Source organism: Taeniopygia guttata, chromosome 2 (genome assembly GCF_048771995.1).
Source record: "Taeniopygia guttata chromosome 2, bTaeGut7.mat, whole genome shotgun sequence".
Classification (NCBI taxonomy): domain Eukaryota; kingdom Metazoa; phylum Chordata; class Aves; order Passeriformes; family Estrildidae; genus Taeniopygia; species Taeniopygia guttata.
Genome location: NC_133026.1, coordinates 120,526,285 through 120,553,613, shown reverse-complemented (window position 1 = coordinate 120,553,613; position 27,329 = coordinate 120,526,285). Strand labels below are relative to the sequence as shown.

The window sequence follows — 27,329 nt, the reverse complement described above, 5'->3', positions numbered from 1 at the left end:
AACATAGGTTCCAATTTTTTTAAGTTGCAATAGATAAATTTTATTTTCATAGATGTTATTTTCAAATATGCAAAGTCCTAGATAGCCAAATCCCGAAAAATTTTAATGGTACTTGGCAGTGATCTTCACAATTCCTTGCAATTCCTGGTGCAGTATAACTAAAATCTTCAGGTTTGATTCCAGCCTCTAAAGGAACCATTGACCTGATTTGAATCACATGGTCAATCCCTATTAGAATCATAGAATTATGGAACCACAGAGTGCTTGGGTTGGAAGGGACATTTAAAGACCATCTGGTTCCAACCCCTGTGCCATGGGCAGAGACACCTTCCACTAGACCAGGTTGCTCAAAACCCCATCCAACACTTCCAGTCATGGGGCAACCACAGCTTCTTTGGGCAACCTATTCCAGCGCCTAACACCAGAAAGAAAGATGTTGAACCCACATCTTAGTGGAAATGAATAGTGTAATTAAACCACACTTCTGTAGAGAGCAAGGCTGCTCACAGTGCTGTGGTAACCATGTCTGGAGCTGTGCTTTCTTTTTATGCCTGTTCTCTGCCCCCGAGTGCCTTGTATGCTTTGGCACATGGTGAGTCACTTCCACTAAGGAGGAAGGAACATGGTTCCACTTCTGTTCTGTGACCTGATGGTTGAAACATACCACTGGTAAGTGGGAGCTTGTTATTCAAAATCACTTTGACTAAGGTGTCATTAAACCTGGTCTTCAGTTTCGTAGTGAATATTTTAGACATTCCACCATTAAGCAAAATGAGGGTGCTACTGCCAATACCATTGCCCCTATGGCATCATTTAATTGGCATCCTGATAATCTCAGTCACTGTCTGAACTTGAGCACGTGCTTCTCAGCATGTGAACAGACGCCTCAGAGTTGGTGCAAAGGGAGCTTGATGGCTGTTGTGGATAGAGGTGCAGGTGAGGTTTAGGCTCACTAGAGCTTTAAGCAGTACCTGACATAATGTATTTTGTGGCTTACTCAACATCTGGCCTTCCGTCAGAGCTACTGTGTAAAGGTGTGTTCTGACAGAAGGTGTTCAGTGAGACTGTTCCAGGAATCCATGTGATACAATAATGACAGAAGTACTTTTCCACAGCTTCCCAGTTACACTGTTGCAGCAAATTACTAATAGCAAGTTGTTATACCTTTGCATTTCAGAAATTATATAGCTGATGTTAGCATTGTGTTGTCATGAAGGATAATGAACTTCTCCAAGGCATGCCTCATGTGAAAAGTGAAAATACTGTATCATTTCTCATTCAGTATATACCTTCTTAGGCAAGCTAGTGATTCTTGTGTAGCTCACAAGATAGTTTTCTGCACAGATTTTCTAGTGGGCTTTGATTGGTGATTTAGGAGAGTATTGTCTAAATGAAGTTTCTCTGCTTCTGCTTACAGTGCAACTGTATAATAAAAGAGTATTAAAATATTTGTAAAACCATGTTGTAATACACCAGATATGTTAAAGGCAGGGGAGAATTGAGAATTTTCATCTGTTGGGACATCCTTTCAAGTTGATCAGTAGAAAGCATCCATTTAAAAAATAAAAAAATATCCAAAATTGCTAAAAATAATTAAAAACTGTTCTCTGGCTTCACAAAAATACTAAAATTGTGTAATTATTTACATTTTCTAACCAATTTTAGCTCTAGCTAGGATTGGAAGGAGTTTTTTTACTTTTCAATTCTTGAGTACATAGGTCTTTAAAATAAGTGTCTGAGTAATTTTGCACCTATAAAATGCATTTTAATCTGTAATTGAAATAGGTTTGGTGCAATGGTAAGTAAATTTTCTATTTGAGTTATCAAAAATGTGTATTCTTTTAATAAAGCATCTTTATTATGTCTGTTTTGAAATGGGTTGGAACTGGAAAAGGAACCCACTGTAAGGATGAAGAGCAGCACCCTGGCTTCCCTAAAGTTCTTGGTTTTGCTTTTATTTTAAGCTGATATTCTTTTTGTGTTGATGGCTTTCTTTTCATTTGTTGATGCAGTTGTGTTTGTCAGGTGGCTTAATCTCAGTGTGATTAGGAGCAGAGAAGTAATGTACTTTCACCTGTGTTTATCCAGCTTATTTCACACAGATGATATTTATTCACCTGAGTATCAATGGTAGTGACTGTGTTTCAGCAGCAGGGTCTGCTTTCTCCAGAGCAAGGTCAAAACCTATAGAAATTGTGAAGTTGGGTCTTTTTCATTGCTGTGCCTATGTGGAAGGTTGCATTAATTCTAATATCTTTATTTTGTTTTCAGGGCCCTAACTCAGTCATGATCGCCCTGGTAATGCTGTTGAATATTGGTTTAGCCATTCTTTTTGTCCATTTTCTAACTTGATTGGAATTAGGAAAGGTAAGAAAAGTCTCACTTTCATATAAAATCACCATATTCACCCCACCTTAAATAATAAAGATTTAATTTCTTCACATACTTTTAATGTTCTCCACTTTAATTTTAGCTATGCCTGAATGTGATTCAACATAGTTATTTAATATTGTAACTGTTTTGACCCTTCAGTGAAGTCATGACAACTAGTGGTGTTAGCCCACAGTTCTCTGCAGTTGTGTCATCAGCCTTTTAAATGGCACCTGTCATACTCAGACACAGGGAAGGAGGCTTGGAATTAGGATGGGACGCAAGAGAGATGAAACTTGGAAAATTCAGCCAGGGGCCCAGATCAGTTTCTCTGCTGGTGGCTCGTGGCTTTGGGGTCCTCTGAAAGCTGAAGCAAGCAGCCATGTTGGAAAACAAACAAAATATCTGCTGAAGCAGCCCCGCCAGTGAAGCGCGTTGGCTTGTCCATCTGTTCCAGCAGAGTGTGACTAAACTGGAAATGTACGGAGCTGCACTTTTTGTTGATGGAAGTTAACAGCTGCCTTACTATTTTACCGTCTGATGTTTTTAGTGGGGAGATGGGAAAACGACTGCCAGAGGAATGTGGTCAGAGGATTCTGTTGCTGTGGAAGTGATTCCAGCGTTCACTCCTATCTCATTAGAAGAAATAGTTAGCAACATCAGTCACCAGTCTTATTCCATTACCTGCTGCTTTTAACATCTCCTGCAGTGTTCTGGGAGATCGAATTTCATTTGCCTGTGTGTGATTCTGTTCATTTGTTGTTTATGAAATTTGATGTATAGCCATAAGTAGTGATTAGTCCAGCCTGGAGAAACCTACCAGTTCTGCCTAGCAGCCAAAGCCGAAAATCGAATATATTTTCCTAGTCCAGGGATAAAATTCTTAAATTCATTTTCTTAAACCTGAAGAGTAATTTTGCATGAAGGTTCATTAAATAATACACCATTACTGCAAAACTTAAATATTCTTCCTTAAAATGCTCAAATACTTATGCTGATACCAAGCAAAATCTTTCATAATGAAAAAAAAAAAAGAAACTTACATATTGGTACAAGCACATTCTAAACAGGAAATAGAATATTAAAGTAACCCAAGAAAGGTGAGATACAGGGTTTGCATGTTGACTTTTTCTTTCTTTTTTTCTTAATTCTGGTGCTTGGTAATTGGTGATTTGAATTATTATGTTGCAACTCTGAGGTATTTTGACAGCAGTTAAAATAAAGTCTTGTCTGGGTGCAGTTTAATGCCAATGACAGTTAGCTAATGCTCATAATAAATCATAACTTTAAAATGCTATATTTGTGTTGAATACATTCAGGTAGAGCATTTTAAAATGTTAAGTGATTGTTTATCGATTTGATGCCTTCAGTGTCTTTAAAGTCCATTCATAATTTTACCTCAGCATTAAAAAAGCCTCAAATTTTTCATTTGCAAAGTTTGTCTTAAGTAGTTTCATAGCCCTTTGTTCAAACAATGTGATCACGTTTCTTTTTATGTGCCATTATACTGTAATTATTGTACCCTATATTAATGAAATGCATGCTTATTTATTGAAGATATGTGGTGTGATCATTTGGCAAGCGAACATTTTAATTTAAAGCTGCAAAAAGCAAAGGGCTTGTATTACAGTTTATTTTATCTCTATTAGAGAATCTTTCATACAGTATAGTTTTTGAACCTGTTTGTAAACTTTCTAAGTTTTTGCATGGTTTATTGGGCATCATTCTTGCAAAATACATTAGCTATTTTTTGATGCAGCATAGTAAAGTACCATAGGTATGGACTGAATGTTGTGCAGCGAAGCAGCTCCGAGCAGGGCAGTAACACCGTGGTGTTTTTTACAGAAGTATGTTGAGAATCCTGTGTTTTGGCCAGTGTGGATAAAGAAGAAAGCAGAAAGAGAGCAAATGAAAATAAAACTTGTATATTTATTTTTAAAGAAAATACAACAACAAAGTTTAAATTGTGTTTTAAATTTAGGAAAGTAATTTTTAAATAAGAACAAAATTTTAAAAGTTACTGTGTAAGCCTTGAATTAATGGATGAAATGTTCCATCCCACTGTTAAATCATCCCCTGTCTCCTTATGTGGAGAGGTAATTTTGTAACTGACATATTTAATTCCTATTAAATGTTTATTTAAAATACTTTATGCTCTGGAAATAATGGGTAACAAAGCTTATGAAAAATGTTTATAAATTTAAGTAAGCATGTTAGTACCATTTATAAATATGTATGATTTATAAGCTTTTTTAAAACAAAGCTCAAACAAATTGTTGGTATTTTTCTAAAACGTGCACAGTTGTATTTTACATGAAAGGCTATTTATAATTGGTTGTTATACTGTACACTACATTTTGGACAGCACAATGAAGCCTGCCAATGTACTTAAAAATGTCATTTTGTCTATTTAAAGTTTCTTGCTGTCAAAGAATGAACTCTTTATCTATGAGTTTCTCTATTTATAATTCTTGACCCAAAATGTACAATGTACAGTTTTCACAACTGTATTTGCTCTAATAAAAATAAGTTGGTTATTAATAGAGTTTCAGACTACTTTTTCCTGTTTATGAATTACTTTGTTCACTCTTTGGAAGACTTTTTTTCTAACTAATGAAATAAACAGGAGTGAAGCAGGAAAATGGGTGAAATTCTAGTCCCTTTGATATAATTGTGAGTTACTGTTTTCAACTAAAGTGATTCTGGGAAACAATTAAAAATAAATTAACCAAGAAAGTCAAGCTTCCCTTTGTGTCTTCTTTTATCTTCCAATAAAGGATTTTGTGTCTTTATAAGTGTAGTATCTTAAATACACTCCCACTACAAGATGGTTTGATCAATTTTATTTTCATTTGTCAGTGACTGATCCATTAACAGCTGCTCTTGTAGCGGAATTTTTTTTTTTTTTGGGCCTCACTGCTCCTCAGGATCTTTATAGGTTCAAAATTAACTTGATGTTTGTGAGCCAATACTTACAGAGAAAGTTTTCCCTTTGTCTTAAAACCACAATACTTGATGAACTACTCAATTAGCTGCAAATTTTATTTTCCATGATTCCAATTCATACTAGTAGCCAACTGTACTGAAATCCTAATCTTTAGTTGAAGAGGAGAGCAATTTTTATTAGTAGTTCCTATTTAATGGAAATATATTTTTAGGAAGTAGTCATTACTGTCTTGTTCTTTAAAGTAATTCTACAAGCATGAAGCTTACCTTTAAGAATTTTTATTTTCTGCACAATGCCTGCTCCCTAAAGAAAATCTTTCGGTCTGTAAGGAGAGGAAAATGCATTCTCAAGAAAAATGACCAAAAAATTTTAAAGTCAACTTCAGTGAAATTATTATTTTCTGACATTTGTGATCCACAGTCTATATGTTCAGAAATGAAACTAAAGTGTCCATGAAATTCTTCTTAAGGTGTATGAATGTGATGATATACTCAGGCATATAAAAATCTGAACCGCAAAGAGCAAAAGATGTGCATGGAAATAGAAGAAGAAAGTTCTCATAATTTTCAAGTAATTTCAAATCTGAGATGATTTTACCAGTGGTTAATATAACAAATGGTGTTACGTGGCCACGCATCTGTTGTGCCTAAATAAAACAAACCCATGGACACACAGTACAATTTAATGCTTCAACTTTTGCTCCAGCATGAAAAATTTCACCCCACTTCCAGCAAGGAAAGCTTTTCTCAGTCCAAGTAGTTCCTCCTGGCACAGTTGTGTGTTTGCCCACAGTGAGCAGTGAGCTCTGTCACCCTCAGATCGGGGCCTGGCTTCTTGGCCAGCTCCAGTTATCCGGTTAAACCATATGTACAGTGCACTCGGACAGCGAGTGAGCAAGGGTGAGGTAAAAGGGGAATCTGTCATAGCTTCTAGTTTGCCTTTCCATCAGAAAAGCAATAAGGAACATGAAGAGTTCCAGAGGAATTGTTGGTGTTTGCTTTCCAAAAGGAGGGGTTCACTTCGAAAGTAGAAATTTTGAGACATGGCTACAACTTGCCTTTCAGCTACGAATGTGCATTTTAAAAATCACAAATACAGCCTAGTGCTGACTTTAAAAGAAGAAAACACCTCTTTATGAGAGTTAAATTAAAAACTTTGAATATTTATTTACATAACTTTTAATGATGTTCTGTGATTACATATTTATTAAATACTCTGTTAAGATACACAATATTAAAAGATTCTGACAATAACATAGATGCAATTCAGCACATGCTGAGCCTCACTAACAGTCTTAGTTATTAATAAAACATGGTTGTGAATTGTATCTGAATGGTTTTACTCACAGCTCATTTGAACTCTTTAGTCAGGGAAGACGGTTCTACAGGCCATTCTGCTATGGAAATGTAATTCAGTAAACAAATCAAATTAAGGGAGATTAAATAAGCCTTTCAAATTAAGTAGCCTTCTCATTCTCTCATTTAATATTCACAGAAACAGCCAAAAATATAAATTATGTTACGTCTGAGCAAGAAGTTGTGTATGCCAGCATGCTCTAGCTGAGCCATCTACAGTATCTGTCTCTGTTTTTTCCCTACTCCACATAGAAACTGCAAACTAAGAAACATTACACCTCCCACCATTGTAGGAGGTCAATACAATTTCCATACTAAACATTTTTAAGAAAAACAGTCTATAATGTCTGTGACTATAAACTAGAAGGAAAAAAAGCCACTTCCTTTATCTGAACAGTTCATGTTGTGACCGTGACTGTAAGAGCAGAACAAATTCCTGACCTCCCCCCGAAAACCAATAGCAAAAATAAAGCTGGTAGCAGAATTTGATAACAATCTCTCACGTTTCTTCATTTTATTTGCTACCAAGAGGGGATGGGGGAAGAACACGGAATAGACAGCTTTTTTTAACCCAATAATCTCAATTTCATTACACCAGTATGTGCTTGCTTCAGCTAATGCTTTTCACAATCTGTTGGGACTAGTTATCTAGAAGATTTTAGGTACAAACTGGCAGTATATTGAATGTCATTTCTTCAACAGGGTATTGAGTTTTTCTCAGTAATGAAAAAAAAACAGGATTTCCCTTACCTCCAGTGAAAATGGGTTCAGTGGTATTTTCACTGTGCCATCGCTGTTCTTCTAATTATCTTCTGTCCTTCACTGCCAGTGCCCACCCACCTCCCAGTTCTGACAAATTCATCTTAATCAGTTTTGCCCTGCATGTGGACATTGCCTCAAGACTTCAGCTGCTCGCTCCAGAAACTTTTCTGTGGGCCACTTGTTCAGTGTTTTCAGCTCTCTGTGGCTGTGCAGCCCATCTCTCCTGCAGTTTGCCCACAGCAAACTGCATGTGTCATATCACAGTTTCCATGGGCCCATTCTCTGCGTACTGTCAGTGCTGGTTTATGCAACTGTATTATAATTTCAAATCTATTCTCATTGTCTCCAGTGTCAGGACAGTGATTTAAATACAGTGTGTGGTAACTGAAAAGAAAAATACTGAAAGTGATGCCGTACACAGAGATTACTGATTTACGAATTCTTTGGAATTCGTAGAAACCAAGGTAATGCTGACATAGGTAGGAAAAAAATTTGGTATCAGCTGGGTTGGGAACTCCTCTACAAATAACCAGACTAAGATTGAGAAAAAGATTGGCCGTGCAGCTGAAGCTGATTCTCAAATCAAAAGCGCAAGAAGTCTGAGGATTGTGATTTCCTGGGATGGTGCATTAGGATGATTTCTGGACCTGAGATAGATACATGTGGATTGTTGGACAGAATAAAATACCTCCTGTGTTGGAAATCTGGGGTTGCTCTCCTGCCTGAGCTTACATATGTCTTCCTCCATGTCTTACACTGATTAATCAGGCAGCTCTGTGGAAGTTGGGTCACATACATTTACACAAGGACTAGATTTTATGTTCATAAGTGCCTTCAATACTAATTAAGAGCAATAAATGATAGGTGACTCATAGGCTTTAAGCCATGGGCTTTGAGCTCTCCTTTTTTATGTAGATTTCTCAGCATAAAAAGACTGGAAAAAAATACAGAATAGAGTCAAAGAGTAGGATTTCAGATGTTGTCTTTCACGGTAATAGGTATGTTAATCCATGACAGTACCTGAATTCCTTTGAGATCATACATTAATTGGAGAAAGAGATGTGTCTTTCTCAACTTTGCAGTCTGGTTCACTGAATAGCAGCTTGACAGAGACACTGTATTAGACCAGAAAACATAGATACTGACCAAGAGTTTTGAGAATGGCTGCCTGTATTTGGTGCCTTAAGTTCTAACTTTCATTTTTCTCAGATTCTGTGCTGCCTAGGTGTGTAGCTCTGAGCTTCATATCAAGTATTAGTAAGCTCTCTTCAGAGTAGTTAGACAAAACAATCCTTTTCCAGCTTGAGACCAAAGACAACCCTTACGAGCTTCAGGTCCAAAAGTATAAACAACAAAGAACTGAGGGGGGCAAACAAGAAGGATGGGACTTCATTACCTGAAGCTGTAATTGGACAAGTAACTCCAATATGCAAACGGACCAAAACTTACAAAAGTGAGAGACCTTGTGACCGGTCATACATTTTGTGACCATTTTGGGTCCATCTTGGGTGTAGGGCTGGCTGGGCTCTTGTACTTCCCAAGATGTTTCCATTGAGGCCTTTTAATAAATACCTACTTTATTCTTTAACTCCATCTAGCCTCTGTTCTAGGTCAGCCTTCTCAAGGCATCATATTTAGGCTTCTTCATCTACATCTAATGATCTAAATTTAAACATTTCCCAAGTTCTGAACACCCCATGGTTAGTATTCAGAGACATTTTGGGAAAGGGAGAAGTCTGATATTACACTGAAAACTGCAGTCCATGAAAATGTTAAATCTGGCCTACAAAATGTGCCAAAAGTTGAAAGCATTTGGATCTGGGTTTTGAATCAGTCATTGGAGCTAGAGGCTGTGATTTTGGGATTTCAGTCAGAATCCAAATCTAGATCTGATTCCTAAGGCGTATAAGTGAAATACTTGAACCAGGATTGCTGTTAAGGAAGGGGCTGGAGGGAGAGGGAGTTACTTAAAATGAGGCTGCTGTAACTCTGGGTTAATTAAACCATTACATTCTGTACTTTTGGAACAGTGTCATTAGCTTTATTTAACATAGCAATTTGACTATATTCAGGACATGTTCCACAGAATACCTCAGAAAGCATCATCATTCAATGTAATGGTGCTTAATTACTTACCCAGTTTTAGCTGCAAAGTACTTTTATCATGTAATACCACCAAGTCTTCAAAAATATCGTAATGCTGCCTTCCATTTAATTATGACAGCTCAGTTCTAGATTTTGTTTAGGCCACTGACGAGAAACTCACTAAAGGATGGGATCGGCTACCATGGAAACAGTGAAGACAGAAGAGCACCAGCAGCATTTCACAGGGGCTAGGACTAAAAAAGACATTCTGCAAAGAGAAGGTAATTGAAAGACATTTACATCACAGTGGATGGCTTCCATGCATTCCTGCCATTCCAAGACAATACATTCCTGGCATAGGCTGCAACAAGCCTCCACTTGCACCAGTGATATACAGCAGAACAGGCATTGTCATAAAGATTGGAAATTAATCTTTAGGAACAAGAATGTATAGACATGTTGAAATCTAAAGCAGAAGAAAGAGGAAAGCATGGGGAAAAGGAAGAAAGGGTAAAGGAGAAGCTATGAGGATCCTATATGTGTTAAAAGGGAGGGGAAGAGATTGTTTATAGGGAAAAAATACTAAGGAAATGGAAAATACTGGACCTAGAAGACATTTGTTAGATAGGAATATGAATGGGATAGAAGACTGAGAAGTCACCATCCACAGCTGCTCTAGAAAGCTGCTTTCCAGGCCCACAGGGATTAAGAAAAAAACAGATGGACTTAAATTGCATGAAAATTGCAATCCAAGTTGAGCATTTAGAAAAATTCTCCAATTGTAAGAATAATATCTTTGAATTATATTACCATGGTAATGAGAGTATTTATTTACTCTGAACAAGATTACATATTGAAAGATTGCTGAATGTCCATTAATGGCCTATTTTCTGTCATTCTATGGTGATTATTATGGAATGTGAAAATTAGACAGAGGTGTGGTGGGAAGGAACTGGGGACAAGAGGATAAGTTGTTGTTTATTTACAGAAGAAACTTAAATAAGAATGTACTGCAGGAATAAAGTAGGAGGATGTTTGGACAAGGCAGATGGGAGGAACAAGAAAACATGAGCCACGGAGAGTGAAGAGTGTCAGGGTTGACAGAAGGCACACAAGAGCAAAGGGAATAAATGGGCAAAGCCCATAAATGCAGGGTTGCAGTGCAGGAAGGAATACAGGTAGGAAGTGGGCTGGGAAGCCTTAGACAGTCCTGCAAGAGCAGCACACTGAAGCACAGTAAAAATTGCTTAGGACACAAAGACATAAAACAACAGCAAGGAAGCATCAGGTGTTCAGCAACATCACAGGTGTCCATCTTTGTCATTTTCTCAGCTGAAGATATTCAGTGGACTTTGATACATTTTTTAAATTGTAGAAATAATTGAAGTTATCAGGAAGCCTCCATTTTAAATGTTTAGGGAAACATCTGTGTCTGAAATCCGCAAAAAACAATAGCTTGCTGTTACAGCTGGCTGGCTTGAGTTCCACTGAAAAGAGTCAGGTATTAAGACATGGTAGCAGTGCATTTTATAACTCCTTGTGTAAAAAATTTCTCCAAGAAGTGTACTTTACAATGGGAGTTTCCCACTCTTCATAAAGATGGGATAAAGCAAACAAACAAAAAACTTAACTACTGCATAATCATATTAGCTATTTGAAAAGTACCTTAATGCAAATCTGCAGGTTTATGTCTCTGAACATCTCAAACTTCAGTGATCTCAGACTACAGAAATGTTGTTGGTATTTACAGTGATTCGCTGCTGTACCAAATGTTGCATATGCTCTATAGACTGTGGTGTTGTGAGTCACACAAATTACGTAACATTTGGAAATACATTCAGTCATCTGCTTGCTACAGAAATATTGCTAACAGATTCTTCACTCCCTTTTATCTCTACAGTCCTTATCACCCTTGTTAAATGTTATTTTCATGCAACTTCCTCAAGGGGAGATGACTCAGTGAGAGAGTAAACTATAATGCTCCATTGACACCAATGGCCATATGTGCTGGTAATCAGGTACTGCTCCTTGACACAGCTAGCAGTTGCATTGGGGTTTAATTGTATCCAGAGTGCTATTTCTTTCTACATACTAGTGCAAATGTCACCAAGAGCAGGGTGAGAACATAACCAGTGGAAGGCACCATCAGTTATGCAGCCCTCCTTCCAAACAAATAACAGCTCTCCAAAGCATCAGCATTGCCTCCTGACCACAAAGCTTTTGGCCTGTCTCCTGCCTGACCATGCTGAGAGGAAATATGGGCTCTTCCCTAAAGGTGAGCAAATGTAGGGCCAAGGACAACTTGTAGCCACAGACCCCTTCTAGTAAACCAGACTTCAGTCAATTTCCTCTGATTACCTGAGTGCCAATTACTTTGTGCCAGGTCCTCAAAAGGCTGTGTGGGCACCTGCACACCTTTGAGGATTTAAGGCTTCATCCAAGCCCCACTTCTTTCATGGAAGGTGGGGTTGGATGGCAGGGTTTGTTGCTGGAGTTGTTGGAGTTTGTTGGGGTTTTTGCATACACACACATGCATGCACTTCTTGTCTGGTGTCCATCCTTCTCAGGCAACAAGGAACAGCAGTTCTACTGTCTGCTGCCAGTAATTGGTCATTTCTCCCCATCAAGCAGCCTGAAGGCAGCAGAGACATTTCAGAGACTCAGCATAGACATGTGAACTTCATCCTTTACCCTGGAGACTGAGCACTTCTGTAGTCCATTGCTGCCAGACAGGTAAGAAAATACAGGATGCATAGAGGATATAGACAGCTGTAAAGTCTACCATTAATGCTTCTGGTCACTTGTACAAATGTCCTTTTTAATTATTTTAAGCATCAAGGCAGGTTGTTCGGTTGCATAAATTGCAGGTCTTCAGGGATTAGCATAAAAAATGTCAATCACAGGCTTTGGCTGCCAGGAATAGGGACTGCTAAGTGTTCATATAGGTGAGATGTCATCTTGTGAAGAAAAAAAGCAGAAAGAAAAATATTTTCAATTCACCTTATGACTAGTAGCTAATTGGCTGACATTTCAAAACCCTTGTGTTCACACATCTCACATTCTTCACACTAAATGAAAGAGACTGAAAACACTGAAGAAAATTCATTTTCAGGCATAGGAAGAAGCATCACTTGAATTTATTTTGGATGGAAATGAAAAGTGCTTTTTGGTCTGTTTATGAGTCCCAGAACCTCAAAGCCCATTTGTGTGCAGCCCTATTATGTACACAGGGGCTGAGCCTGTGTCTCTAGGCCAGCAAGACAGGCTGCACACAAACACCCTGCTGAGGACACCCTCTGTGTGGACACAAGGCTTCTTTCAGTTCACTCTTTGGATGGCATTCCAGCTGCCAGCCAGCTGTAGGTGCAAGCTTTAGGGCAGAGGAGTGGTGTTGTGACCTACGGCTGGGAGCTGGAGCTCCCTGGGCTGGGGCAGAGGACTCCTGACTCCTCCACTTGCCCCAGCAGCCCTGGGTCTGGAGCACTCCCTGTGTCCTGGAGAGGGCAGTGGTGAATGATGGTGCCAACAGGAGACCTGCACACGTGCCTGGCTCCTACAGCCACCCAGAGCTCAGTGGTTGCAGCGTGCCATTAGTGGTTTGAATGTCACAGCAGGAACCAGCTGTTGCATCTAGGCACCTAAGAGGGATTTTCAGTATTCCAGATATGCCTCTGTTGAAGCCCTCTTGAACTACTGTGAAAATGCTCGTAGCAGAGTAAAATAAATTGGAAGGAGAGCATAAAAAGTTGCCGCTTGGAAGACAAAAACAGAAACAAGAGGCGCTTCCATCCTTACAGTTCGTGCACGTGACTCAGGAATAAGGCTGGCAGCCAAAACTGCCCGATTGTGCCTATCAAGTGTCCCTGTGTTGGGAGGGAATGTCCTGAGGAGCTGGCTGGCCACTGACATTTGGAAAATGAATGAATTGTGCTTGCCAGGTGCTTGAGAACAACATTTGGCATGAAATAGCTGGCATGACATGAGTTTGCAGGCAGTGTTTTATTTCCTATTCTTCTAGACCTTCCCATTGTATCAAGAGACTAAACAGGAACCCATTTCAGTGGGCATCAAATATTCCAAGGGGATGGTTACAGATATATTTGCAATATATTAATTTTATTAAGATATTTAAGTAGAGTAGGATTGCATTTGGAATATTATCCCAAATAATAACAGCAGTGGAGACCTGAAATGGATCTGGGATGCATGCTGTGGAGACACAGGAAAATCTGGGAAAAGTCAAGGTAAGAAAATGTGAAAATAGCTCTGTTATTTCCAGAATTTATGAAAAAGGTGAACAAATTTTGCAGACCTGAGATACCACTGTTGTTTATAGACCTGCTTTAATTAGGAACAGGGTCTGCTCCCTGCTCTCTGCCATCCTTTCCTTTTTCCTTTTGTGTTCTGTTGTTTTGTTTTTTTTTTTAATGCCACTCCAGCTAACTTACCATAGCAGAGGTAATTGACATCAAGCATAGATCAGACTCCAGAACAACCTTTGAATCCTTAGTGGTCTGTATGTCTTATAGAAGACACTTTTGTTCTGGAAGCCACAGGTGCTGCTTGTGGCAGATCTACAGTAGGCAGACCATTTTAACCTACCTTTGTTGCATTACTCAAGTCACATAAGGTAGAAACTTAATATACTAAGTCAGTGGTAATGGTGATTAATCTGTATCTTTTATAAACTGTAGGAAATTCAATGGCAATTAACAAAGTTGATGTATAGCTGGAGAGGAGTGCTTATGAGCTGATTTGCTTTCTTACAAGCAAAATTACTTGCTTTGAAAGAATCTTGACTGGCAACTTTAGATGAATGATGCAGGTAGAAAAGCCAGGCCAGAAACATGAGCTACCTATTTCCTCCTGACATACTAAGGTCTGCCTGTCTCACCTGAGTTTTTCCATATTCTTCAGAGATCCACATAATTTGGCCCTTTGATGTTTTAAACAAATAGGAATCAACAATCCAAATTGTAGCATTTTATTAATGAATATGTAAGAGTTTACACTGATATTTCTTTTTAATGCTGAGAAGCAAATTTCAGTCAGGACATGGGTACAAAATGTGCTGCACTGTCACAGCTCCAAAGGGAGGCAGCAGAAGGGCTCGATAGTGAGCATTCACACCATTCAGCCCAGGAGACTTCAAAGGTCTAAATTGTCATCCTGCTTTCAAATTAGTGATTTAAAATTTAGAAATCGTAGGCTTAACCTTAGCCTTTCCTTCTTCTCCCTCTGGCTCATCAGTAAATCTCTGATATTTACTAAATATCTGTTTGTTTAAAGATAGAAAGATGCTGCATGTTGTTTCTCTTTGGCTTCACAGACAGGATTCGTGTCAGGATTGTATGACTTCAGAATGAGTACCATCCACTGGAAAAGTTCAGGCACACCAACACATTAGGTTATTTACCTTGTCCCACTGACACCTTTACTGCTTTCACGAGGAAGAACATGAAATTTAGGAAGATTTTATACCACATAAACAAAATCAGAATATCACAAGCACATAAATAATTACTTGGAATCTAATAAAAAGGTGGTTATTTATTACATTAATTTAATTGCATTGAGGATGTAATTAATATCTGCTTAATTATAGAGTTACTGTTACAAGTGAATAACTAAACATTCATCCAAATGCAGGAACACTGTCTTTTCAGGAAAAAGGGACATTTGCAGGCCAATCTTCATCTTCTTTTCAATCAAGATGAAACAATGAAATATAATTAATCTATCTTTTTTTTTTTTTTTTACCACCTTTCTAAAATAAATCCTTAATAAATCTACATCTAAACATTCAGCAAAATTCAAGTAAAGCTTTGCAGAACCCAAGGCTCTGGGCATATCACAGAATTTTTAGGGTTGGAAGGGATATCTAGAGGTCATCTAGTCTAACCCTCCTGCCAAGGAGGATTACCTGAAACAGGTGACGCATAAACGTGTCCAGGTCAGTTTTGAATGTCTCCAGACTAGAAGACTCCTCAATCTCCCTGAGCAGCCTGTTCCAGTGCTCTGCCATCCTCAATGTAAAGAGGTTCCCCCTCATGGAGGTGGAACACATTTCTCGTGTTTTGGTTTATGGCCATTGCTCCTCATCCTGTCACTGGGCATCACTGACAAGAATCTGACACCATCCACTTCTCACCCCCCTTTGAGGTATTTATATGTAGTGATGCGATCCTCTCTCAGTCTTCTCCAGACTAAGCAGGCCCAGCTCCTGCAGTCTCTTCTCATGAGAGAGATGCTCCAGTCTCCTTTTGGCCTCTGCTGGACCCCCTCCAGTAGCTCCCTGTCTTTCTTGTGCTGAGGAGCCCATGCACTGTGGTGGATTTTGGGATGTTCATACTTGACGTAGAAACAGAAGCCTTTCTGCTAACAAATTTGAGACAGCAGTTGCAGAGGGACCTGAACTTCACTGAAAGGAGAGAGATGTGAGCTTTTATGTCACTGTGCCAGAACTGCAGTAATTGGTAGTCAAGGTGCAATACTGCATCAGCGCCTCGAAGCGCCAGAGTTTGCACAGCGTGTCCCACGCTCAGGAGCTCTGTGCTTGCAGCTTCCATCCTTGGCACTCTAAATCACTGTGAGCTATGCCACCTGCCCTGAAGCTAAGCCAAGAGCCTCCTGCTTCCAGCACTCAGAGAACACTAACAGAACAAACCCATCCAAGCAAAGGAACCAAAGGGTTCCATAACCTCCATGGAGGGAAGGGGCACAATGGGCAGCTTTGTCAGCAGCTAAGATCTGCAGCTCTGACAGCAACAAAAAGTACATTTAATCCTTGCCCAAAAGGTCTCACATGAGAACTGCTCTGCCTCCATCCTACGAGGGGCTGTCCCTACTATCTGTGGCAGTCAAAGGGGAGATCCCATCACACACACAACTTCAGCCTTTAAATGGAGACTTCATGCTGAGAGTCCCTCCAGCTGAGACAAAAAAGCTAAAAGCTATAAAAACCAAACTTCAGATCCTTTACTTTAGTCACTCATAGGACCTCCTGACCAGAGCTCCTTGCCAGCATGGCCAGAGGGCACTGGGCATGTCTGCTCCATGGTTACATTCACTGATAGTTCTGTGCTTCCACAGTCATGTTGCTGAGACTTTTGAGTTTATTTCATCTAGCCAGTGCTCATCTATTTTCCACAGTATTTTGAAACTGCCTGGCATCAGAATTCTTGCTATTTATAGTTTTACATGCAACTTAATATTTACTTCAACCTCCAATAGGGGTGCTTATTTTAAATGTCAGCAGATTATGTACTATGGCAAATTAATTAGTTATGTAATTATTCTCTTTTTAGGGAGGAGAGACTGTTAATACTTGTTGGATTACTTGAGCATTATGAATCCTTTGAAGTTCTTCAGCATTTTTGAATTTTTATTTCAGGACATGCAACTTTAAAGCAAGAGTGCAAATAATACCTCAGAGCTTAGGCATAAAGAGAATTATTTTGTTTAACTCAGGTATTAACAGTACTTTGTCTCAAATGAACATTTCAGTTGTGCTAAATTGCAATGAAATTCCAGCTGTAGCATATAAGATGGGAACATTTAATTTATTGATGAATTTCATTATGGTGACTACCTGCTATATTAATAATGATAAGACTGAAATAAAATATCACTAGCTGTTACCAACCAGCTAAACAACAGTAATTTTTTCCACTTGTGCCTTAAAATAAATTATAAAAAGAGAAGGATGAATACTGAAATTAATAAATCCACATGGTTTTGTACTTTAACCCCCTCTGATGTTTTTGGAGTATAGTTACTTTTATTTATTTAACAGGACAAATATGTATGCAAACAAATGATTGCTAGAAAATGCATAACTTTTAAAAGGATGCCATTCCATTGAAACGTGACAGACTACATTCACACAGCCAACACCACAATTTTAAAAATTATTAAAAATGAGCAACAAAACCTGGGTGCTCGCAAAGTTGTCACACACACAATGGATTTTCAGGTACAGGGTGCTGAAGGGGTTTTATATTTGACAACGGAGAGACCTCACTGACAATTTTTTCACTACTGGAGGCCCTACTAAGCAGCCAGATGTGCAGAGCAGTAGTAGAGGCAAGTTCCCTAGGATAGGAAAGATGGGACTGGTTCAATACTCATTTTGTACAGTGTACTTCACTTACAGAGCTCAGAAGTAAATAATGTGTGTTTCTTTGTTGTCATCACTTAGCATCTATTTGGAGATGCAGATTTTTTCTGTCCAGTATAATTTTACTTTAGCCCTCTCCAGCTGAGAAACAAAGGATTTGTTGTTTTGTTACCAGACTGTTCCCTCCACCCTACTTGTAAAAACACCTCAAGATCGAGAAGGATGGGAAGTTGTCAGGAAACAGCCCAAAACTGCAAAGCGAGGCTGGGCTGGAGAAAACACATCTGAAGGAGCTGTCCCCAGTGGGGATGGCTGGGGCAGACCTAAGGCCCAGCCCAGAAAAGCACACAAGCAGGAAATCAGGGAAACAGATGGAGCTGTGAGACAGGGAGAGGGCAGGGTGCAAATCTGGTGAGCTAAGCAAACGGGCACCATTGTTCCCAAACCCAAGAAGTTCTTCTACCGGAAAGATTACAGATGGAAATTAACATCCAAGCTCTTTGGTGTCCTGAAATCACTGCACTCAGGGGTCCCATTGAGGGATGTGGAAGCCCAACTTCCCTTCTTAGAAATAATGGAGTCAGGAGGGTATTTTTGCCATTAGATTTATCTGTCTGAAAAAAAAAATATCCTTAGCATACACAGAACAACCTGCAGGAGCTCCTGGCTGGGACCAGACACATCTCCCTGGTGGATCCCCTGCCTGCAGCTTCCCAAATTCCCTGTGAGGGTGCTGTACAACGAAAATCCAGCTCAGAAACAGACTCTGCTCCCATTTGAGGACTTGTTTGGTTTTAATTCAGTTCTTCTGCAGACATAGAAGGAACATGAAGCTTATCTTCTAGCTGAGGCCCTACAAGATGGCACAATTTCAATAGCAGAGCTGTAAGTTCACTGCTTGTTGGTTCTGCTTGTTCAGTCATCATTGAACAGTTACACCAGCATCAAGACAGCTATAGTAGGAAGGGAAAAATAATTTGCACTGTCTGGTTGCATACTGGTTTGCATATATTCAGCAAAATAGCTGTCTAGTACTGGGAATAATTAGTGAATTTAAATCACTATTTCAATTATCATTACTTCATTGATACTCTTCATTAACTTCAAGGCACCCTGAGTGTCAGGCACAGTGTAGCACTGTTCAGGAAAATGAACAAACCACAGGCAGCTCTGTTAAGCCAGTTTTTCATCTCAAGGCTATTAAAGACTTCAGAGAAGCGGCATCCCCATTACTGAGATGAGAAATTGGATCATCAGCTGATCTGGATGATGTGATTGGACATGGTCTCTTCTTCGCATAGCAAGTCAGCATTTAGCTATAAAAAACGAATCCTAAGAGATCTTCAAATTAACAATAAAAGCTTCAGAATCTATAATAGCACTGTAAGTACTTGGACTGAGTTTATCATGAAAAAAAAAGGGCCAAATTTATAGTTTTAAGACCAAATTGTATGTTCTACATTCTGGATTTTTAAATATACCTGAATAGGTTTGAGTAGTCCTGCCAATGACTATACAAGTGTTAAAGTACAGGTTCTTTTCTGATGTCTCTGAGTTATATGGTTCAATTTAAAATGAGATATGCAAAAACCATATCACATATGTACTCAGCAGGAAGGAAGCACACAGCTCATGTGCTAAGTGCTGCTATGCTTTCTCAGAAGAGAGAAAGGATATCAGCCCATTTGAAATATAATATTTAGCAAATTGCCTTGAAAGCAAGAATTGCAAAGAACCTGTTTCCAACATCTATATACACTTTCAGTCCCTTCAAGGCTTAGGAAATCATTCCTCTTGATTGTATGGACAGTAATTGATATCCTAAGACCAGATGAATGTAAAAATTCATATATTTTTGACCATTTCATCAAGCATATATTTACATATAAGTTACCATCTATTTGATCTACTAAATTAGTGTCAGCTAATCAATCTGAATATAATTTAGAAAGTTATTCAGTATAATCTCAGAAACAACAATCCCTCTACACATTAGTTATTTTAGAAGCCATGTGTATTGGTCTGAAGTAAATAAAAGAACTGCTATATGAATAAAATATAAAATTGTAATTCTATCCATAGAAATAACTGGGTCCTAACTGAGCTCTCCCTGATTATATAGTTCACTCATGGCAGATGGTGTTGTCACAAAGAATTATGAGTTCTGTAGTTTGAACTCTCCTGCAAATCACTCTAGGATGGAACATAATTAGACTTCCAGCCAGCACAGGTACCTTTACCCTCAGCTCCATCTCACAAACCTGGAGATTATTGCTGGGGGCCCAGGACAGGTTCAGCTGAAAGCTACTATCTCTCAGCTCATCAAAGTGATGCCATTAGGGTGCCTCACAGAAAACCAGTTTGCAAAACATCTCTTGGAGTAAGCTCAGGAGGTTCATGCCCATTTCTTGCAGCTACGACCACACTGCACCAGCAGCACCTACACTGCTTCTAGGGTGTCTGCTCAGCCTGGTCCCAAACCTCCCCAGGGACACAAATTCTCCTACTTCATTTGGCAGGTTGTGCAGGAAGTCCACATGGAAAAAAAAATGTTTGCAATATCTAAACTCATTAATGTTCACACATTTCAGATGAGATTGCTTTAAATTCACTGGAATGAGCACTCAAGCAGAGTTAAGTTTCAGAAAACTCATGACCAGTCCAAGATGTAAGATTGTTTAAATAGATACTCTTAAACAGGCCTGTGCTAAAGATGGGTTAAAAATCTCTTTCTTATGATGATGTTTTTCAGCAGCTCCAGTGAGCAGGAGGTTCTTGTTGAAAGGTTACTTGTCCTACCGCTTCTCTACCTTGTGACAGAGCCTCTGATAGAGACATCTTGCAAACTATTGATCTATTCTGGGCTTGTGGTTTGAGAATTTTACTTTCCTCTAAGGTGTTCAACTTCTGAACATTTTCTTTCTATATTCCTCCTATATATTGCAAAAATCAAGCTACTTAATAAAATATTTCAGATCTGCATGTCTTACTTTGAATCAAAGTACTGCTTAGGGAGAAAGAGGAACAGATGCTGAAGATAAAAAATCTCAATCACTCTGAGCTGAAGTCTGGCAGTTGTCATCAATATGGATCTTATGACACTGCTTCCAAAAATGGAGAATACACATGTTAGCCACATTTTTTCTGTACGTAATAGTAGTGTTATTCTTGCAGTAGTTTTGACTTAACGTGATATTTGGTACTTTCTGACAAAGTTTGTTACGTAAGATGCTGTGAGCTTTCAATCTGTTGATGCATTGCTTTCTGAAAGTGGGTGTATTTTAGTGGTAAGTGTAAGGGATAGACAAACAGAGGCAGAAATCTGAAAAAAAAATCTCATAATTGGGCACTGCTGCATACCCAGTGGGGAGTCTTTTTGTACCCCTGAATCACAGGCATACTCTTCCCACAAAATGTGGCATGTTGTTTAAATGTGCTTAAATTTTGTTAAAATGTGCCACTGTTGTTTAGCCCCAGCCAGCAACTAAGCCTCACACTGCCACTTACTCACACCCCCACCAGCGGGATCAGGGAGAGAGGATCAGTAGAGTAAATGCAGAAAACATCTTGTGGGTTGAGATGAAGACAGTTTAATAGGTAAAGCAAAAGCCTCACACACAAGCAAAGAAAAACAAGGAATTCATTTATATCTTCCCACAGGCAGGCAGGTGTTCAACCACCTCCAGGATAGCAGAGCTCAATCACATAAAATGGTGACTTGGGAAGACAAATGCCATCACTCCCAATATCTCTCTTCCCTTCCTTCTTCCCCCATCTCTATATGCTGAGCATGCTGCCATATGGTCTGGAATATCCCTGTGGTCCATTAGGATCACTTGTTCTGGCTGTGCCCACTCTCAGCTCCCTGTGCACCCCCAGTCTCCTTGCTGGTGGGATAGGGTGAGGAGCAGAAAATGCCTTGTCTCTGTGTAAGCCGTGCTCAGCAATAACAAAAGCATCCTTGTGTTATCAGCACTGTTTCCAGCACAAATCTAAAACAGCCCCACACCATCTACTGTGAAGAAAATTAACTCTACCTCAGCCAAAACCAGCTGAATCTCTTTATAACTGTCCTGGAATAAAATGTGCAGTCCTTGTTCAACAACACACTTGGGGACACAAGCAGTTAATCACCAAATATACACAAGGAATCAAAATCCTGGTATTGCCAGGCTTTGAAGGTTGTGTTGCTGAGCCAAATTAACAATCTGGGTAGTGCAGCACATAACCATGCCCTTGCTTTAGAGCACTGTGACCAGAGCTGCAGGTCACTTCAGTGCTCAGGGACATTGGCTTGTGGGGGCCACATAATGGGATTTTCATGGCCCTCACGAAATAACACAGAGGTAATACCCACCAAACAGAAAGGAATAGAGAACGAGTGTTTTTTGGGAAAGTAAATCAATGTAGGATTGATTTCTCTGTGCACCCTGCCAGCTTCCTAGAGAAGTCTACATTACTGGCTTTCTGGAAGCTAACAGGAATAGTCCAACAGGAATGGGAACTTTTTTTCAAACTAATTCCATAAGGCACCATCTCCCAGAGATAGCACAATGTACCTATCTTTGAATCTCAAAAACTAGAGAAGAGAAGGGACCAGTTTTATTTTAGGCTTGGGGGAAAGTATGAGGAATTAGGGGGAAATGCACTAGTACCTACCTTCTCAAGGTCTGGTCAGCTGCCTGCAACACCACACCCCAAGCAATTGAGGCCAAGTGAGATGTCAGTCGTCCTGACTTTGTCAAAACAAAGAGAAGAGAGAGGATTCTCCATCAGACATCTCATTCTAAGAATTCAAAGCATATTTTTATGGATGCAGTGAAACATTCTCTGGATGCATGTTTGTACTTAAATGCACCTAATCTCTCTAAAAATGTCCATCCACAGTGAAATATAAACCATGGCTTTTTCCTGACTGCAGAGGTTGAAAAAACCACAGCATTTAGAATCACAGAATCACAGAATCACAAAATATGCTGAGTTGGAAGGAACCCATCAGGATCATTGAGTCCAGTTCCTGGTCCCACACAGGACACCTCAAGAGTCACACCATGTGCCTGAGAGCATTGTCCAAACAATTCTTGAACTCTGTCAGGTTTAGTGCTTGACCACTTTCCTGAGGAGCCTGTTCCGGGGTCCAAACACCCTCTGGTGAAGAACCTTTTCCTGATATCTAATCCAATCCTCCCCAGCTCAGCTTCATGCCCTTTCCTTAAACCCTGTCACTGGTAACAATAGTGAAGAGACTGGTACTTGAGGATACAAATCCTCATCTTTAATTACTATTGCAGGCCCAAGTTTCTCTAGAGTTAAATATGAACTTCTAGGAGAAGTTTGTAGCAGAACAGCTTGTTGTTGGAAGCTGTCTGAGCCTTGCCTGGTGATGGCTGGAGAAGTCCAGCTGTCAGACCCGACATCAGCCTTTCAGGCTTTGGTCTCCTTCCTTCTCTTTACACTACCTATATGTCAACCATCCAGCTGTCAGATCTTATTTTCCTATTGCAAGTCATGGGCTATTTCAAATTCACAGCAATTTCATTCATATCTGCTAGGTGCTAGGACCAGACAGTGAGACTTAACTCCTGAAGCCTCTCTACTGCATTTCATTTAAAAGGAAAAAAAAAAAAAAAAGTGTTGCTCTCCTCTGGTTACAATGATAGTATAGCATTTTTAAGCTGAAAACCCAGAAAGAAAAAGAAAAGTAGAACTGTAGTCTATTTCAAAATATCATCATTTGAATGTCTAGGACTGGCAACTCTATAATGTAACTACACACTTTTAGCTCACAAGCTGTACATCTAAAAGGAAAGTAGTTTAATTAGCTTAAGGATCACTTAATATGTTTCTTTAAAAAATGTGGAAAGAGTGTCTAGTTCATATTTTGCTGTCAGACCAACTCTGACATAAAAAACAAGGAGGATACCCTGAGTTCAGATTTTGCTTCTTTATGCATTATGCTCATATCTCATAACTTCTTACCAGTAATTAAAATGCAAAATACTGTATTTTTTTATTTATCCCATTGGTTTATTGATTTTGATGCTGAAGTAGAACTCCCATGGATGTCAGTAAGACCAGCAAAAAACAAAATGGTTTTACAGTGGAGCTCAAGTGTTTAAATTCTCCTTTTTCCTTTTTTTTTCTTTTAAAGAGGGCTGCAATCTGTTTTTAGAAAGATTATGATCCAGTTCAGACACTAAAACCACTACCTCTTTATCCCAAAAAGAGACATTTTTTTTCCTGTAACACAATATCCCCAAGCATTGAAATAAATTTGCATTTAATCTGGGGATTTCAGAGTCAATATGCTTGCAAAATCAGATTTCTAATAACAGTTCAAAGGACTTTATTTTGGTTTTCTCTCCTCAGAGCTCATGAGCTTCAGAATTCACACATGTCCTGCACTTTATTTGCACCCCCAGGACTATAAAACAGAGTTCTGCAGCTTAGCAATAATAGTAATGAAAACAAGCCTGTCTCTCGATAGTGCTTCCAAGACCCTTAACAATCTGTGTATCTTTTGCATCACCACTGAGTCCTGGGCTGACACTCTGCAAGATTCAGCAGCTTCCCGAAAATCTCTTTCTAGTAGAATATGCAAGTTTGATGCATGGATATAATTGAACTTCCTTTTCCCCATGTGCATGTTTTGCCCTTGTCAGCACTGAATATCATCTGCCTTTCTTGACATGTTACTGTGAGGTCTGGAGATCTCACTGTGGCTTTGCACAATCAATTATTTTAAAATATTCTGGATAGTTTTGTATCTTTTGCAAAATTTTTCTATTATTCCCTCCATTTTCCTGTAAATGTAAAAGTATATTAAGGTCCTAGTGATGTTCCACTGGTTAGCAGCATTTACTGTTTAAACGCGTTGTGTACATAATCTCTGCATCCCAATCCTCACAAATTCCTTAAAAATAAATCGCTAAAGCTGTGGTGCTCTCTTTGGTCTGCCTGTCAATTTCCCAAATCCATGGTAACTGGTATATTGGGTTTCCATGGCAAGGTTTTGGTGGGGGGGAGCCACAGGGATGGCTTCTGTGAAAAGCTGCCAGAAGCCTTCCCAATATCTGACGGAGCCAAGGCCAGCTGGCTCCAGGACAGATCTGCTGCCAGCCAAGCCTGAGCCCACCAGCAACTGTGTTAGCACCACTGGGGTGCAGATGGAAGGTGAGGAAAAAGCTCTTGCACAGAAGCAGCTGCAGCAAGAGAAGAGAGGAGTGAGAGCGTGTGAGAGGAGCAGCAGCTCTGCAGACACCAAGGTCAGTGCAGAGGAGGAGCAGGAGGTGCTCCAGGCAGCACAGCTGGGATTCCTCTGCAGCCCGTGGTGATGCCCATGGTGAAGCAGCTCTGCCCCTGCGGCCCATGGAGGACCCCAGAGATCCTCCTGCAGCTCATGGAAGATTGCTCAGTGGAGCAGGTGGGTGCCTGAGAGGAGACTGTGGCCCTGTGGGAACCCCACTCTGGGGCAGGCTCCTGGCAGGACCTGTGGCCCTAAGAAGAGAACAGCCCACTCTGAAATAGTTTTGCTAGTGGGACTTGTTGCTGCGTGGGAAGGACCCATGCTGCAGGAGTTGGTGGAAGACCGTCTCCTCTGGGAGGAGCTCCACATTGTGGCAGAGGGAGAGTATGAGGAGCCCTTAAGGAGAGGCAGAGACAACATGGGATGAGTTATGTCTGTAACCTCCATTCCTCATCCCCCTGAAACACTGGGGGAGAGACTGTAGAGCTTTTGTAAGAAAAGTGAAGCCTGTGAAGAAGGGGTCAAGGTGTTTTAAGATTTGGTTTTATTTCTCAGTTTCCTACTCTGATTTCATTGATAATAAATTAAATTCATTTCCACATGTTGAGTGTTTTGCCCATTTCAGTAGTTGGTGAGTGATCTCTCCCTGTCCTGATCTTGACAATTTCATTTTCTCTCCCCTGCCCTGCTGAGGAGGTGAGTGAAAGAGTGGCTGTGGTGGGAACATGCTGTCCAGCCATGGTCAACCCACTACTACTGGTGAAATTTTGCAAGTGAGAAGAGCATAAGACTAGGAAGCAGATGGGGGTGATGCTCAAAATGTCAGGATTTTTCCTGTTTACAGAAAAATACTTTTCTAATCTGTCTCACTTATGTGCATGATATTATCACCAGAATACAGAGTTCACAAAGAGACTTGAGACAGCTCTCCGTGTATTTATGGCAAGATTTAAAGGGGAAAATATTGGATTTTCCTTTATAACAGGGCTCATAACATTATCAAGCCCAAGATCTCACTGAGCATATGTGGGTTTTTTAACTTGCTGTCCACAGAGAGCTCAAAGACTGTTGCCAAGGGGTCTGAAAGGTTTCTTTTCAGTAGTGTTTACTCTGTGGAGCCTGAAAACAACACTGGGAAATTTCAAGGGGATACAAACCTAAGTACTATAGACCTATGTGCAGGCCCTTGTACAGAATAAATCAGAAGACAGGTAGAATAAAGGCCTAGGGTTTCTATTGACCCTTGGAAATAATTAGAGGTAGCACTGAGCAGATAGGTTTAATGTAGATAAGGAGAAACCTGTGGACTTCATTTTGCTGAAGACTCGGCTCCAGTGTCACACTGCTCGAGCTGTCAGAAGCAGCACCAGAGACAAGAGAACCTACACGAGGGACAGAGCTCTGCAGCTACTGGCAGAAGTTCAGAAGGTTAGTGACAGAACTCAGAGGAGACATTGCTCTTCCAATCTCCCTCTCACTGCTTTCCCAGTCCTTCATTTCCTGGGTTTTCCTGTAGTCTGGGAGTCTCGTTTTTCAAGGCAGCATGAAGGAACCCAGCACACAGGAGCTCAGGAGGCATCAATCTCGGAATAACCCATTGCCGAGCTTCAGCTGCTGCCTGATACCTTTGCTGGGAACTTACCTGGTCTGTTCACCAGCATCCTGCCTGTCAACCACAGAGAAAAACAAGCAATGAAGAAAAACAACTCTAAGGAAGAAAGCAGAAATGTAGAGGAGGGCTGAGATTTTTTTTTTTTGTCTATTCTTTGCCAACTATTCTTTCCAACCCATGAAAAATATAAAGTGACATGTAAGATGCAAAGAATTTCTAGTTACATTATGAGAAAGTACACTTCATTTATGCTGTGTCAGTTGGAATTGGAGTCTAGTCCTTCTCTTGAGCTGTGAAAGCAAGAAAGCCCAACCCTTAATTACTACATGCTGCCTCTGCTGCAAGAAATACCATGTGTTTAAAAAAAAAAATAATTGATGGTTTTGTCATTCATGTAACTTAAGACTTCATCCACTTGATGAATCAATTGTTCAATTAAGTTGTCTCTTGACTTCCCAAGCTTGTCAGTTGAGCAAAAACACGCTTGGCTTCTCCCCTGTTCACAGTAAGGGCTTACATGTATTTTTGTTTCAGTATGAGGACATTTCTAATGCCTGGAGATACATGTTGTAGGAAGAAGGCTGTGCTTTGCAGTTCACTTGCTCCAGTGCAATTTGATTCCATCATATGAATCAGAGAACTGGAAATCATTGATGAACTGAGTGTATTAAATTATCATTCTAATAAGCACATTTCTGTGTGAAAAAAATAAGCCAATGCTCTCTAGTTAGGTTTAGAATATGGAAAAAATATGTTTCTGAGAATTTAACACTATAGATTTGAAAGAAAAAAACTAGATTTAAACAAAATTGCTTTAGAATAAAAATTGACCT

At 39.7% G+C, this 27,329-nt stretch overlaps 1 protein-coding gene and 1 long non-coding RNA gene across 5 annotated transcripts in view; both read left to right on the top strand.

Moving 5' to 3' along the window:
• JPH1 (junctophilin 1) overlaps positions 1–5,111 on the top strand; it is an 82,929-nt gene extending 77,818 nt beyond the window's left edge. Inside the window, exons 5-6 of one of the 4 annotated variants that reach the window (XM_030266342.4) lie at positions 2,272–2,367; positions 4,216–5,111. In XM_030266342.4, the coding sequence (XP_030122202.4) occupies positions 2,272–2,352 (81 nt within the window). In that variant the 3' untranslated portion in view covers positions 2,353–2,367; positions 4,216–5,111. Of the gene's footprint in view, positions 1–2,271; positions 2,368–2,473 lie in introns of all 4 variants that reach the window. The other 3 variants (XM_030266341.4, XM_030266340.4, XM_030266339.4) reach the window with 3 other exon arrangements.
• Positions 5,112–13,227: 8,116 nt separating this feature from the next.
• Positions 13,228–27,329, top strand: part of LOC115493917 (uncharacterized) — a 57,589-nt gene continuing 43,487 nt past the window's right edge. The window contains exon 1 of the long non-coding RNA XR_003958920.4: positions 13,228–13,763. This is a non-coding gene — a long non-coding RNA (uncharacterized lncRNA). The remainder of the gene's footprint in view (positions 13,764–27,329) is intronic.